Genomic DNA, 13,367 nt, shown 5'->3' with positions numbered 1-13,367 from the left:
TGGTTGGTTAGTACATTTGAAAGAGGCAGTACTGCTGCAATAAATTATTTCATCTAGGGTCATTCATGGCGCAGTAATCATCTTGCAGGAGGCAGGAATGATCTCTGGACGGGGTGCTGCTCGTCAGTACCACTGCAACACCGTGCCCTCATGTTTAATACTGTACATGCTTTAATTCCTATCATCATGAAAATGATATCAATTATACATCTTAGTATTTAAATTGTTCAGAATCATGAATGTAATGTATTCTGTGTCCTGTCGGTGTAAGAGAAGCATGTAGTGATTCACACACATAGAGCACATAGAAGAACACATAGAATACGAAGCATTTAATGTGCTAATTTAGTTACGATTGGATCTGAGAAGCCATAGAAAATTAACATTGATTTTAAGATGTCGTTTATGACGTTCTACTTTAATGACAAAATCAACTACATGATCAAAGTGGAAATTTCGAGATTAAAGCTGACATTTCGACCTTTTTTTCCACTCTGTCTCTGTTTTTTTTTCTTTTCTCTCTCTAACCTAATACGCTTCCATATGAAACTAAGACGGTGGGCTATGACTATGAATACGGTACATGTTAATTTGATTGTTGAACAGGCGTCAACGTGCCAGTAGTTTGTACTGTATAATTGTTGAACAGGAATAAATGTACTTTACTTTTTTGAACTTCAATAAAAATAAGACCTACCCGAAAATAAGCCCTAGTGCATTTTTTGGACCTAAAATGAATATAAGACACTGTCTTATTTTCGGGGAAACCTAGTAACAGGAGAAGGTTTAGTACACCCCGCCCTCCCCTGACCTGGCGTGGAATTACCTTTACTTGGTCCACACACGTGTGTGACAATGCTTAACTCTCTTTTGTTGATTTCATTGTATTTTTCCCATTCTGTGTGCAATTTTTCCCCTTCGTTGTGTCTTATTAATGACAATTAAAAATGAGCAGAGCAGACACACTGGCAAACAACACTGAATAATCAAAGGCTGCAACTACTTTAGCATCAGACCCACTAATTAGTAAATAATGGATTAATTTAACAATTAGAACACCTAGAAAAGTAGATCAAGTAAAATCAAGATGAAAATATTGTTAAAAAGAAAAAAATACATTATTCTCATATAATTGCTTGGTACATTTTAATATATATGTATTGTAATAGACAGCCCGGCCACAGACAGACATGACACCAAAGTCCAAAACACACGGGTTTATTTACTTAACTATTTACAACGTGGTTCCCCACACTCACGCTTTCTCACTCCTTTTCCTCTCTCTTCAGCTGCCTCCACTCCTCCTTCGCAAGCTCCGTCTTTCTCCTTCCGACTCTGGGTCCTCGAAGGGAGTGAGGAGGCCCCTTTTATCATGCCCGGATGTGCTCTAGGCACTGATGATGGTCTTCCAGCAGCACTCCTGGTGTGGTGGAAGTGCTCAGGAACCATCCAGGCAGCCCCTTGGTTGGACCACGGACCCCCACGGGGTTGCGCTTCCCAGCACCATAGTCGTGGCCCAGGATGGAAATCAGGGGGGCTGCCCACTTGCGTCAAGGGAAAATATTGTCCCCCAAGGTCCCTGGCCATCTGCTACTATATATATATATATATATATATATATATATATATATATATATATATATATATATATATATATATATATATTATATATATACCAAACTTAGTTTTCTAATTTCTCTATTGTTCCCAAAACACAGAACTTGGGAAATAACACATCACTTAATTAGCCCAGGAGTCCAATTACCAACAGAAGCTGTTTGGAGCAAAAACCTGCAGCCACAGTGTGCTCCCAGGACCATGGTTGGGGACACTGGTTTATACCACTGCTTAAACCAACAAATAGTATGTTTTTCCTTGCCTCCACTTGGTATTCTTCTGAAATTCTTCTTTTTTCCCTGTACTTTTACCATATACTTTTCACAGAACACTGAATTTAAGTGGCTATTTATATTGATTTTCATATTCAAAGAGGTCTAATTCTGGGAGGAGTCAGGGTGGGGTGGCTGGCGCATGCAAGTGTGTTACATTTCACGCTGACCGGGATTTATGTAGTGAAACAACGTGTAAGTTGATGTATGCACAGATTTATGCATCTGGGTTTTTTTTTTCTGCGCATGCACATTTCTGTTTTTGTCTTTACACCATGTTTTAGTGTTAATTCTATGTACGGCATTATACAGGAGGCCCCAGATGTTCTCTAGTGACACTGTTCCAATGCTCTTCTCCTGAGGTAAGTCCTGGTACCAGGAAAGATTATTTTAGATTTATGAAAGTGTTGCATTTTTCATGTGAATTACCAGTGTCTCACAAATATGCTTTTACTCTGTTTTTATCAGTGGCATTAAAATACTAGTAGGGAGATACCAGAGTTTTCCTTTCTGTGTGCAGACTTCTGTAATGTAAACTTTAACTTATGTAAGAAATAATTTCTGCCCCTTTTTTGCTAGTGACTAGTGAAACATGCAAGTTCATACACATTTCATGTCACAAAAATGATTCAAACAAAGGCATACTGGTGACTGGCCTGTCTTGAATGGCATCAGATCATTGCCAGCATCTGACAAAATACAGACATAGATTTAAACGCTAATAAGGGTGAGGGTCTTGCACCCACCATCTGCTCATTGCCTAAACTGAAACAGCAACACCTCAAGTTTAGAATCAAATTGCTTTTATGTGAAAAAGGACAAGTCACAATAACAGAGGCAGAACACACAGACTACACACACTGCACAGTGATTTGAATTACACATTGCACCACATTTGGTAGCAATGCTAAATACTACACAGTCAGGTGTTTAAGTTTCATTGACTATCTATTTGCAATTTTTGATACATTTTCCTTAGTCGTCTGGGACAATCTTGCAATCTAAGTAATTGATCTCAGCACTGTAAGTTACAAGTATGCTGTAGTTTTGGTAATTTCAGCTTACTCTTGATGTTATTATTTTATTTTTATTGTCTTCGCTGCCATCTTGGATGAGTATTCCTAATGCCATTTTGCTCCTCAGTTTCCAGGGCCATTGTTGTGTCTCTATGGGTGTGTCCTCGGAGGTTGTGACTTAAAACCAATTATGCAATGGGGTTAAAAGTGGTCTTGGAAAAGTCATGTCCTTATCTGAGCTGATGGACTCCTAAACAAACAGACCTTTGCCTGTCATTCTTAGATTATTTGTTTTTTTGTTCCTTGCCTGTTCCTTGACTATGGTTTTAGTTTGTATTTTTAATTTGGTTGCTGATTGTTAGTCTACCTGGTTTCAGCCCTTTTTTCTCTATTTTGGACCATGTCTGTTCTCCTGGTTACATACTGCAGTTAAAACCCTCACTAGTATTCCTAGCAGACCAGTTTGCTGAACAACATGAAGCCAGCAAACAACTGAAAAAAGAATTTCCTATATACATACTTGTTCCTCACACAACAGGATAAATAATTACATTGAGCAGTTGAAACAAAATTGCAAGACAAAACGGAGGGTTGTTATAAACATTTTAATAATAAATTAAATTACAGAAGGAAGATTATTACTTATTTTGCACAACATCTGGTGGTGATATGTCCCACTGGACATTAATGCAGAGATGCCACTAGTTGTTAGAACATTTTATAGATGCCTAAATTTGATTAAGTAATATTAGTTTAGTGGTTTTTCAAAGGGTAGCAGATCTGAGATCCTGAGAAATACACAACATTTTTAAGTAGACATATCAACAAAGAACTCATAAATGTAAAGAATCAGCTCAAGCTTCTCGAAGTAAAGGATTCACAGTGCACTATTACTGATTTTATAATATTAACAATTTGAAAAATACAGGAGTTTACACATCCATAAGTCACACTTTAACATTAAACCATAAAGAAACCACTGATTACAGGAAACAAGCTGCATTGCAGAAACAGAGATCATAAATTACAGGAAGCTGAAGCACACTACAGGCATGAAAATAATTTTAGAATACACAATTAAATGTGTAAAAATGATGATTTCATACAGCAAGTGATGTACTGTATGTCTGCATTAGGTGTTACAAATTCTAAAAATATGTAATGTAACAGAAGTAGGTGATACTGTGAAATACATTTTGACTGCTCTAGCTCTAAGAGCCTCTTTGCAGCAAACCTTTCATGCAAGACAGCTTGTCTGCCCCTGGGTGCACTAAATTCTCACAGTTTGCATGAGAAATATTGGAGCACCACAAAGAACAGTCCTGTCTTCTTTTCTCTTTACTCTGTACTCCTCCAACTATAAATATAATACCAGGTCAGGTCACTTGCAGAAATTCTCAGATGAATTCTGCACTTGTGGGGTGTATTGATAAGGGGGATGAGACAGAGCATAGGAGTCAGGTGGAGAACTTTGTTTCTTGGTGCAAAAAGATGCATCTTAACATCAGCAAAGCCAAGAAACTGGGTATTGACATTCGTCACACCACCAGTCACTATTCAAGGAGTGGACATGGAGGTGCTGCACTCCTACAAGTACTTTGGGGTTCACATTAATGACAGGTTAGACTGGCCTCTGGAACTATATAAGAAAGGGTAGAGCAGGCTCTTCTTCTACCTTAGGAGATTGCACTCCAGTGATGCAAACCTTTAAAATCCCAGAAATGACAACAAGATCATTTATAAGTCCACAGGAAACTCATAAAAAATGTAATAAAAATTAAAATCCTAGAGAGTAGATCTCATAAAGAACCACACAAATGGCCAGACCTGCTCTTAATTCTAGTCGGGAACTATTGGATAGGCCTCACCAACCCAGGCTGCCTAGTCCCAAACTCAAAAGAAAGGCTTTCCAACCTGCACAGGTCCAAAATGGGGCTCATGCCTTAAAAATTTTAATAATTTTAAAAAGTCAGAAAATCTCAGAATGAGAGAGGGAGAGAAAAAAAACTCTTGCCAAATGAAAACTAACAAACTTCCTTGAATATTTAAAATATATATTGTAAAGCATTCAAAAAGGAGCCTAAAAGTTATATCTGGAACAAAATAAGTTTTTTCTAAAATGCAAATTAACAAATCCACTAAATCACAGAAATAGTAGACAAAGTAGGAACTGTAACCATTAAATACAAAAATGAACAGAATCACAATCAATCCAAAAAATGCAATACTAGAGCTGTTGTTTCCCTTTTTAGATCTGGCTTAAATACTGCTGGGGCCTAATTAGGTGGTCCTGCCACCTTAGGCTGCACATACAGATGGTAGCATAGATAACAAAAAACATGACGTAAGTACATATATGTACGTATTTTATGTATTATGTACGTACTTATATGTATGTATGTACTGTATAAAATGCAACAGCAAAATTAAACAACACTGTAGCAATAAAAAGCATAATGTTACATAAATAAAAAAACAAAATGAGGTGAAAATGTAATTAATAACATCATATGACAACTTACATTTAAATAACAATGAAAGCACCTAATGAATAAGAAATAAACTTGACGTGGGACAACAACACTTGCTATACCATAACAACTTCATCTCTAATGGTCATTATACCTAAGAGCGCTCATTGTACTCTAAGCCCCGTCTCTCCTGGCTGCAAACTAAACTGATAATATTTAATAGGACAAAAGATTGAGGAAGAACAAAAAGAGCAAAAGGAGTGAAGACAGGAGGAATGTACAGGCATGAACCTGACAATTCATGTTTTCCAAAACTACATTTGATTAAAAATGCTTGTAAATATTATTTCTTTTTGTGTTTTCTTATTTCCAGACTGACATTGCACTACACATAATTTTGTATTTTGCATTCTGTACTTTTAGATTGTTATTTTTTGACTCAGATATATCAGATCTGCGGTGGGTTGGCACCCTGCCCAGGATTGGTTCCTGCCTTGTGCCCTGTGTTGGCTGGGATTGGCTCCAGCAGACCCCCCGTGACCCTGTATTTGGATTCAGCGGGTTAGAAAATGGATGGATGGATGGATATATCAGATAATGAGTGAGAAAGAAGGCAGACTGCATAATTTGGTATAAGAAAAATAAACATGACATAAAAATGAGTTTGAAGTTATGTATGCCTGAGTTATAAATACAAGTTATCTTGTACTTCACTTATTTATGACTAGTTAAAACATTTAGGCATAAACATCTGTTATTAAAATACATAAAATATACAGAGTAAAAAAAGTTAACAGTGTGATATTTTAAATATGTGAAAAAAATACATTATTTGATTATTCAATGTTCAGGTTCTCTGATTGTAAACCGTTACAAGAAAAACCAGGTACTGTATCTTCTAGTCACAATATTTGAATCAATTTTTAAATATGGAAAGGTTTGGTTAATTGGCCTCAGTGTCAGTAAAGTGTGTGTGTGTGAATGTGTCCCACTTGCAATGGCTAAACCCATCCATTTTTATTTTGCGTCCACTGTTATTGACCCTTACAAAAATTAGACATATTGCAATATACCTGAAAATATGTGGACATATCTTTCAGTCATTTTATATTAATCCTGAACAGGATCATGGGGGTTGCTGGAGGATATCCCAGCTAACACAGGGCACAAAACAGGAACAAACCCTAGACAGGGCACCAGTCCATCACATGGTGAGCACACACACACCAACCAATTTAGTATCACCAATTCACCTTATCTGCATGTCTTTGGACTGTGGGAGGAAACCCATGCAGACACAGAGAGAACATGCAAACTCTACACAGGGAGGACCTGGGATGAGAACCCTGGTCTCCTTACTGCGAGGCACTGTGCCCCCTACACATATCTTTCAATATAATGTAAAATATATGTAGTTCAAATGAATATTTTAATGATTATATCTGAAATATACTGAAACAGTTTCCCTTAATATGTTGTAACAAAAATATTTCTAAATACATTGTGTATAAGACATGCAATATACTGTGTGTTCAAACCAGTGTTTCTGAAAGATCATTCATGGCTTATGTTTTTACCTGGAAAAAGTTATACACAGTGTTCTCAATAATTCCAGGGTATTTTGAGCTCCTTGTAACTGACTACAAGTCATTTAAGTACATGTGTGTTTTTGCATATGAAGGCTGCAATATGTTTCATTCTGAGAAATTCACTGTAAACTTAATGTTTTGTGACATAGCTAAGAATATACAGTGTTAACAATTTGTTAAATGCCTATCTCATCACTGTTAGTTTCTGGACATGAACAAATCTACTATCAGACTAATTATTTTAACTAACAATGGGTCTGTAATATTACAGCACCTATTCACAAATTTTCCATTTGTGGAAAGATGTACGTTCTCATTTACCATATCAAAATACAAAGCAACAGGCTGCAATCGAAATGAAAAGCATGAATATTAAAAAAAAAGATTGAACTTATCTGAAATTGACTACTTTTAATTACCATTAGCAAACTAAGTACTGTACTGATTGACATAGCATGATATAACTACAATATTATATCAGCCATACCACCTGCACTTCTGAACAGATAATCCACCTGAAACTAAGCATATTTGGATCTGGCCAGTATTTGGATCGGAGACCATCTAGGCAAAGCTTGAGTTGCTGCAGGAAGAGGTGTCAGTGAGGCCATTAAGGGGCACTTACTCTGTGGTCAGTGCGTGTATCTTAATGACCCTGAGTGGTGATGGGGATACTGTGCTGTAAAAATTACTAGTGTCCTTTGGATGAGACATACAACTGAGGTCCTGACTCTCTGAGGACATAAAAAATCCCTGGACATTTTTCATGGTCAATTATCACTCACTCTTTCACTACCTAGCAGCTAATATGTGCTGAGCAATTTGGTGCAAAATGGCTGCTGTTACATCATCCAGGTGGATGCTGAACATTACTGGTGGTTTAAGTGGCTCCCCACTGTTTATGTAAAGTGCTCTGAGTAGGTTAGAAAAGCAGAAATGTAATTTATTAGAAATGTAATTAATAACTATATTATTATTATGTAGAAGATATCTATTGAATGATAATTTCAAAGGAAAAGAATTGTCAAGGGAAACGGACATCAGTCAAAAACAAAAACTATTAATGAGTACCTAAAGTAGCACAACTCAGTATGTTACTGAATCCAGCAAGGGGCGTATGCTCCCTGAGAATATGTTCATTAGAGACTGCAGCTTTTACTAAACAATAGGTCTATGTATATATCTCTATATATATAAAAGCCAACGTCTGACTGTCTGTCTGTGTGTCTGTCCGCTTTTCTTGAGAGAACTACTTAATAGATTTAGATCTGTTTTTTTTCTAGAATTTGCTTGAGCATTCCAAATGATTTTGCGACTTCTCTCATTGCGGCAAGTGTCATAGTTTTCTTGCTGTACCGGTTTATTAGCGTGAATCCGATAGAGACACAGCCAGTCTAGGGGTGGGTTGCGAGGCCATCCTCACTCATGCGCCAGCTTTGGGGCGTATCTTACATCCACTTAGCTAGTGAACGAGAGAACAACCTAATGAATTTAGATTTGGATTTTTTCTAGAATTTGCTTGAACATTCTGGTTGATTTTGCCACTTCTCTCATTGCATGAAGAATCATGGTTCACTTGCAGGAGCGATATATTTGTGCTAATCCGAGACAGAGGCTATGGACCGAGGGGAGGGGGAAGCGTGACGTCAGAAGTAGGGAGCCGAGGCAGGGTCCTCCTCGCTGTCCTTTTCCACTTAAACATGGGCGAAGCCATGGGGGATGGGTAGCTACATTATAAAATGTTTTATTCTTCCTTTGTGGTATGGTAGTAATTCTTAGATGAAGAAAGGAAAAAAAACAACAACATTTATTTATATAGCACATTGTCATACAAAAAAATGTAGCTCAAAGTGCTTTACAAAATGAATAATAGAAAAATAGAAGACACATAAAAAATAAAAATAAGTCAACATTAATTAACATAGAATAAGTAAGGTTCGATTGCCTGGGAGGACAGAAAAAACAAAAAAAAAACTCCAGACGGCTGGAGAAAAAAAATAAAATCTGCAGGGATTCCAGACCAAGAGACCGCCCAGTCCCCTCTGGGCAATCTACCTAACATAAATGAAACAGTCCTCTTTGTATTTAGGGTTCTCATAGAAGGACTTGATGATGATGGTCACGTAGACTTCTGGCTTTCAGTCCATCAATGTTGGAGCATCATGATGCTTTGAGTAGTTGGTGGTTGGGGCACAGGCCGCCACAAAGAAACCGGAAAAATAAACAGAAGAGATAACACTAACGAAAGGATACCCTTAGCTTCTTTTAATATGGGCTGACACTTACAATACTACAATAATACAATTTCACTGGAAAGCTCCTGGTAAAAGCCTACAGTCATGGGGTTCCTGCAGTCAGCTCTAGTCACTTCAAGAGAGTGCGGGAGGCATGTTTTCATGTACAAGCAAGAGTGATGTCTTCCATCCATCTGTAGGTGAGCTTCAACTTTGCAGTGCAGTGCTAAGGCTTTTATACTTTTCTCACTGTCTTTGGTTCCAAATTAAGAACATGCAATTTCCAAACATTGGGATGCAATCTTTTGATGGAATAAGACCATAAACTGACCGTCAGACCATGGGGTATATCTACTGTCTTTTAACAGCCTGCTGAGTTGTCTCCACTTGTCTTTTCCCATCTCGGTTGTGCCTTCTCTCTTGTCAGTTTGGTTACATGGCAATAATGTTTTCTTCCTGTTTATTCATGGCCACAGTCACTCATCTTAAGTAAAACAATGTAAGTTGGAATAAAACTCACAGATCACAGTGGCACATTGGCTACAGTTACCCAAAGTTAAAGTCACTGAACACAAGCCAAGTAATGACATTCACAAACTAAATCCACACAAGACCTTCCATAATATCAGGCAACTTGGACACTGAGAGTAACACACCTCCATCTTGTATATTTGGAGAGTGATAACATAAAATATGGTATAAACCTAAACAGTGAGAAAAGTATAAAAGCCATGAACAGTGAAAAAAGTATAAAAGCCATGGCATTGCACTGTAAAATTGAATTGTCTGTCATGACAAGCAATGGACATGCTGTTCATGGGCATCTGCATGAATGAAACAAAGTAGAAGATGGCAATGTGAAAGCATAAATATATATTGATAACAATTAATAATTAAAAGCAAAATGAAAGGGAAACTGAAAAATGTGAAAATATGAAAACTCCAAACATTGTAACAAGCAAGCTACTTTACTGTCCTGCTACTTACTTGCAGTATGTGGATGTCTTACATCTTGAAAGTATTTAAACCATCCATCATCTAACCTTTGAATCTAGTTCAGGGTTGCAGTGGACTGGAGTCTATCCTAGAAGCTTAGAACACAAGGTGGGAACCAAACGAAAGTTAGGTGTCAGTCCATCAGAGGGCATACTAACATCCCACAACTCACTCAAATGTTGCCATATTCGAGCTGGCAAATGTTTCAAAATTAACTCAGACTGTAAAGCAGAAATCACATTGCTAAGACTACAGTGAAATTCCAGTCTTATAAGTTTAAGGCGTCCTATGAAAACTTATATTTCCACTAATGAGAATTCAGTTAATGTAGAAATTTTACTAAATTATTGGTCACATTGTGAGTTCAAATGTGTGTGTCCCATAATGGTATGGCTCCTACCTAATGCTATTGAGATAAGGCCCTGCAACCCTGAGCAAATATGAACATTTTATATTGTTATTATATTTTGCATGGACCATTTTCTAATAGATTAGAATAATATGGAACAAATGAAACATGATATTTTTAAGTTGCATGATACAGGTGAAACTCAATTGCAAAATCGTTATTTTTCTTTCTTTCTTTTCAGCTACAGAAGAATCATCTGTTACAAAATTCTCTGGTGAGCAGGTCATTTTTCCTTTCCTTTTCCTGTCAAGTGAAAGCTTAGACTGAAGTATGAGTTATGAAAGGTGACAGTAAAAATATACTAGGAGTTATCATCATTATAAATCCCTTCTGTACATTAAATTTAGCATGCTGATTGTGTCTTTCCCCTGATAACCAAAATGCATTGTCTTTTTATGCATTGTCAAACAGAATAGTTGTTATCGAATCAAAACACTAAATCTTTATTACCTAAAATGGATGAACTGACCTCAGTAAAATGTCTTGTGATGTCTTGAAATAACACACATCTCTGATACTGATCTGACAGTGTTGTAAAATTCAATGAAAACAGAGTGCATATGTAGTACAAACTGGGCAGGGGATGTACAGTAGACTGAGTAACCACACACACCTCCTCAAACCTTCTGTGAAATGAAATGCATGCTCTTCAAGACATTTATGACATGACATTTGCTTAGAAAAATATGTTTAATTTAAGTAAAACCATTCTAGTTAACTCAATAATTGTACTGTGTTTATAAGAATTTCAACTTGAATGCTTTACACCAGTTTGTTACTGGAAAATGTAATTAGGTGACAGTAATGCATTATTTTGTACCATGTTGCCCTCAACTATTGGTCAACTCTCAGCACAAGTAGACAGATCTCTTTGTACTTTTGAGTTACTGCTTCTTCTTTTTGTAAAGTTTTTCCCTTTTTCAGTTGGATATTGGACCAGCCTTCTCTGCTTTCGCCTGTTTTGTACTTCCTCAACTGATACATCTTTCTTCCTTAGTTCCCCTTTCCCACAGTCCATCCACTTTCTCTTTGACTGTCCTCTTCTCCTCTGTCCTGACACCTTCATACTTATGATTCTTCACCATATATTCTTTACCTCTCTTCTCATGACATGCCCATATAATTTAACCTTCTTTCCTGTATTTTCTTTGGGATTTTCTCGAACTTTGACTGAACCTCTGAATCTCTCATTCTTGATCTTATCAAGCTTTGCTACTCCATACATCCATCTCACCATCCTCATTTCTGCTTTCATTTTCCTTTCATGCACCTTTTTAACTGCCCAGGTTTCAGATTCATATAACAATGCTGGTCTGACCACTGTTTTTTCAATTTTAGCCTTCACTTTTGTGCCATATTCTCATTGACATTACACTCCCAATACTGCAGGTACTACATGTGACTATATCTTTAGTAACCAAGTTGATCATTAACACAGACAATGAGGAGGTCCTACTCTGTAGTAATACCATGGCATACAAAACTCAGAAAAGACATCAACTCAGCCACAAAACTTCAAAAAAATAAAGCAGGCCTAACATGAAAGTCTAAAGACCAGGGGCCTCATGTATAAACGGTGCGTACACACAGAAATGTTGCGTAAGAACTTTTCCACGTTCAAATCGCGATGTATAAAACCTACACTTGGCGTAAAGCCACGCATTTTCCACGGTACCTCATGCCTTGTCGTACGCAAGTTGACCGCTCGGTTTTGCAGACTGGCGGCACCCAGCGTCAAAGCAGTGCTACTGTTCCTGTGTGGTTACTCATTATTTTCATGATGCGGCTTTATAAATACACCGAAACTAACAGCATATTGTTTATTAGTGTAACGCATCTGATTGTAATTAACTCTTAACAATATAATGGTCCAGGGAACAGCCATAGTATTCCAAATACCATAACTGATTTAGCGTTGTTACTCTCACTGCACCTTCCTCTTCTTCTTCTTCTTCTTCTTCTTTCAGCTCCTCCCGTTAGGAGTTGCCACAGCGGATCATCTTTTTCCATATTACTCTCACTGCACGACTCGGAGTATTTATATCACTGTATCTGAGTGTGAATCACAGCAGCAACTGATCGGAAAGAGAATTATCGGTATACAGCTTCAATGACACGCTGTCTCAGCCACTGCAAAACGTTTTAAAGCCTTTCCTGTACGGACCTCGCGGTTCAGAAACAGTTTAATCCCAAGAACTTTAAATGTACTCAATCAAGTGCTCCTTGTAGAACTGTTTGTACTTATAAGTACAATCACCCCACTGTAAACTTGCACTATAGTTATAATTATAATGTATTTACATATGATGACGATATCATTTTTAAGGTGAAATGCAGCAAAATATGTTTGTTAAATTATACAGATAAAACTTTAACTTCATTTAAATAATCTATATTCTTCACTGGGAGTGTCGTAAGGATAGAATAATTAAACATGTACTACGAAGATATTTCAATGTTCTTTAAACGTTTTGAAGAATCGGCGCTAAGCTTACAGGTGGCTCAACTTCTATTACAGAGCTGATTGTGTGGCGATCGGTTACTTAGGGAAAGAAAAGCACTGACTGCAGTGACGGCCACGCCAATATATATTGAATATAAAACAGAAAGAGAAAATAACAACATAGCTAAAAACGCAGCGACATATTTCGGCAAACGTTAAATGCTTGTGTCATGAGCACGAGGCGGCTATGCAGTGTCTGCAATGGACGTGGCCATCCACCGTGCATACGCTGCCTTACTGACACTGACGGACGAAGGAGC

The 13,367-nt window shown here is 37.3% G+C and overlaps 1 protein-coding gene across 1 annotated transcript in view; it reads left to right on the top strand.

Annotated features, from left to right (window-relative positions):
* The window catches only part of LOC120542664, a 45,045-nt gene that overhangs the window by 21,266 nt on the left and 10,412 nt on the right, over window positions 1-13,367 (top strand). Inside the window, exon 4 of the mRNA XM_039775267.1 lies at window positions 10,786-10,818. Within this exon, the coding sequence (XP_039631201.1) occupies window positions 10,786-10,818 (33 nt within the window). The remainder of the gene's footprint in view (window positions 1-10,785; window positions 10,819-13,367) is intronic.

The sequence above is a fragment of the Polypterus senegalus genome, chromosome 13 (genome assembly GCF_016835505.1).
Source record: "Polypterus senegalus isolate Bchr_013 chromosome 13, ASM1683550v1, whole genome shotgun sequence".
Taxonomy (NCBI): domain Eukaryota; kingdom Metazoa; phylum Chordata; class Cladistia; order Polypteriformes; family Polypteridae; genus Polypterus; species Polypterus senegalus.
This window is presented reverse-complemented; position numbering and strand designations above follow the sequence as displayed.